The 2,488-nt window shown below is 43.2% G+C and overlaps 1 protein-coding gene across 1 annotated transcript; it reads left to right on the top strand.

Annotated features, from left to right (window-relative positions):
* Positions 1–713: 713 nt before the first annotated feature.
* On the top strand, positions 714–2,099 carry LOC148721379 (uncharacterized). Its single transcript, XM_088736152.1, has one exon. The coding sequence runs from the start codon at positions 894–896 to the stop codon at positions 2,097–2,099; it is 1,206 nt and encodes a 401-aa protein (XP_088592278.1). The 5' UTR covers positions 714–893.
* Positions 2,100–2,488: the final 389 nt, after the last annotated feature.

Here is a 2,488-nt window from a genome sequence, read left to right on the forward strand (position 1 = left end):
CCCCATAGTCCGTCTAATAAGGTACCCTGGGTAAGAGGATATTTGTAAAAATCCATTGAAAACAGTGAAGATGGACAGTATCGACGATTTAGTCAAGTCGATGAGTTTACCCGGGTTACCTTAGTATGTGTGAAGAGTTGGTGTTAGAAGACTATGGGGAGGACCCGTTGAGAGAGATTTGACTAGGGTCCAGGTTGACCGCGCATTAACGGTCTCTCAGCTGCACAAGAAGTTCCTTCCACGCATTAGAAGAATTCAGAACGGCCGTTAATTTAAAATTCTCGCTGGATTGGTTGCTCGACAAAGCGACTTTTGTGGGATTTTTTTTGGTGAACTTAAAGGGCAACTATTTGGCTTTCGTGCTGCCGAGTTTTGATTCAAGAGAAAGTATTTAAGAGTTGTTTTCGAGCGATTTTTGCGAGCATGTGTCAACAGAAGTTTCCGATCTTCCCCTATTTTATGCACGGTAATTTAGGGCGTCAAGCTAAAACACAGCAAAACGGCCTCAAATCGCGAGGAGAACAACACAGACTACTCTTTACGAAGGTGACTTTATTTCTTTGATTATTTCGCACAAATTTACATTTACGGAGCTCAAAAGCAAGTCCAACTAAACCACTATACAAACTCTTTAATTCTATCAGTCATCACCGCAGAGATTCCACGAGATCACTACGCATGCGCATAACTGGTCATTCTGCTACGCTTACGCTTACGCTCCGCCATTACATGTGCGACTGGTCAAGCGAATCGAAATCAAAGAATATCTTCACCATCCTACCTCCTTTACAGACAATATATAAACCTCTACGTAAGGCGCTGCCTTACAAGGATAATTTGGTTGTTTTGCGAGGCAAAACTGTATTTAAAGCGTTTTATCGCTGTCTACCAATATGAATTCAGAGGGATCAACGCTGAGCGCGTTTGACATAATTGTAGAGGAAAATTGCCCCACGGCGCCGCCGGGGAAACAAGGGAGTGATGCTCCAACAGGCAAAACTCCCAATGCTGGTACAAGGAGAGAAAAACAACCAGCCTTAAAGGTCTCTAAGGTCAAAAAGGCTTCAAAGTCAGCAGAGACCATAACATCAAACACGATGATCAACGAGGAATCATCCAAAACGTCAAAAGGATTTGACGAACTCAGCCACAAAATTGACCAACTCACGGCAGTTGTAGGTAATTTCGCTCCCGTTATTGCCGAACTAAAGGCGGCTTATGATGCCGGCTTAAATGAGGACTCGCCTGACGATAGCGAGGACGATAATGGAGTCGTGGGGGAACCCCCGGCAAAAATGAGTAGGTCAAGCTCAGACAATGATAAACCCGTCGCGGACGGTTTAGTTGATGTACTTGTTCAGGAAGTCACTGGAGATGAACAAACTGGCAAAGCATTAAACGAGAAAATTGCACAAGTTCTTGATAATATCTTAGCTTCAGGACTGAGCGAGCACGTGTTGACGAAACGCAAAGAGGATATAAAACGGCCCGAAAATTGCAAACTGCTGCGGGTCACAAAGGTCAACACTGAAATATGGGATATTGCTCAGAAAACCACACGTAGTATGGATGCCAGAATCCAGAAAATGCAAGAAACCCTGATTAAGGGTCTAACTCCACTCGCCTACCTAACAGGGAAGGTAGGTGAGACAGTGGAAAACCAGGCTCCACTGCCAGCCCCAGAAGAAATATGGGAAAGCCTTACAAGGTCTGTGTTGCTGATTGCCGCTGCCAATCATGACCTCAATATGTGTCGTCGAGATCTTTTCAAGGTTGATTTGAATACAAACTACAAAACTATATGCAGTAGCAAAGAACCTGTTGGTTCAGAATTGTTTGGCGATGATTTGACAGAGCGACTGAAAACTGTCAAAGAGAGCAAAAAGGCAGCTCAACAACTCACAAAACAAAAGTATGGAGAGTCTTCTTCTAAAAGCAGAAGTAACTCCAGGAGGAATTTTTTATCGCATCGCAGGGGGCGTGCCAATCAAGGACGCTCCCACAGAAGGGAACAATACAGCTACCCCCACAACTACTATCAAAAAGAAGTCAAAAACTATCAGTCGACAAAGGCGACCAAACCACAGAAACAAAAATAGATGTGTCAAATGTGTGTATGACAGGGATTGAGGGAAATGGTGTGCCTCATTCCTCTGAAAATTTGACTGCAGCAGGGAACCCAGCCACCAAAGTAGCAGGTCGAATCCAAAATTTTTTCCAAAAATGGAGAGAGCTCACTCAGGACTCCTCCATATTATCTGCTATCTCTGGATACAAAATAGAATTTTTAGTACAACCTGTGCAGTTTTCTGTACCGGGGCCAATCAGATTTTCAGCTGATGAAAGCTCGAATATTGCTTTACAACTTACTCAGTTCCTTGACAAGGGAATCATAAAAGAAAGTCATCATGAACATGGACAGGTTATCTCAAATATATTTTTAAGGCCAAAGAAAGATGGTACATACCGTATGATTTTAAACCTCAAA

This window comes from Stylophora pistillata, chromosome 10 (assembly GCF_964205215.1).
Source record: "Stylophora pistillata chromosome 10, jaStyPist1.2, whole genome shotgun sequence".
Taxonomy (NCBI): Eukaryota; Metazoa; Cnidaria; class Anthozoa; order Scleractinia; family Pocilloporidae; genus Stylophora; species Stylophora pistillata.

Bases quoted from the DNA above. Each gene is read 5' to 3' on its own strand.
- LOC148721379 (XM_088736152.1), top strand. From the start codon at position 894: ATGAATTCAGAGGGATCAACGCTGAGCGCGTTTGACATAATTGTAGAG.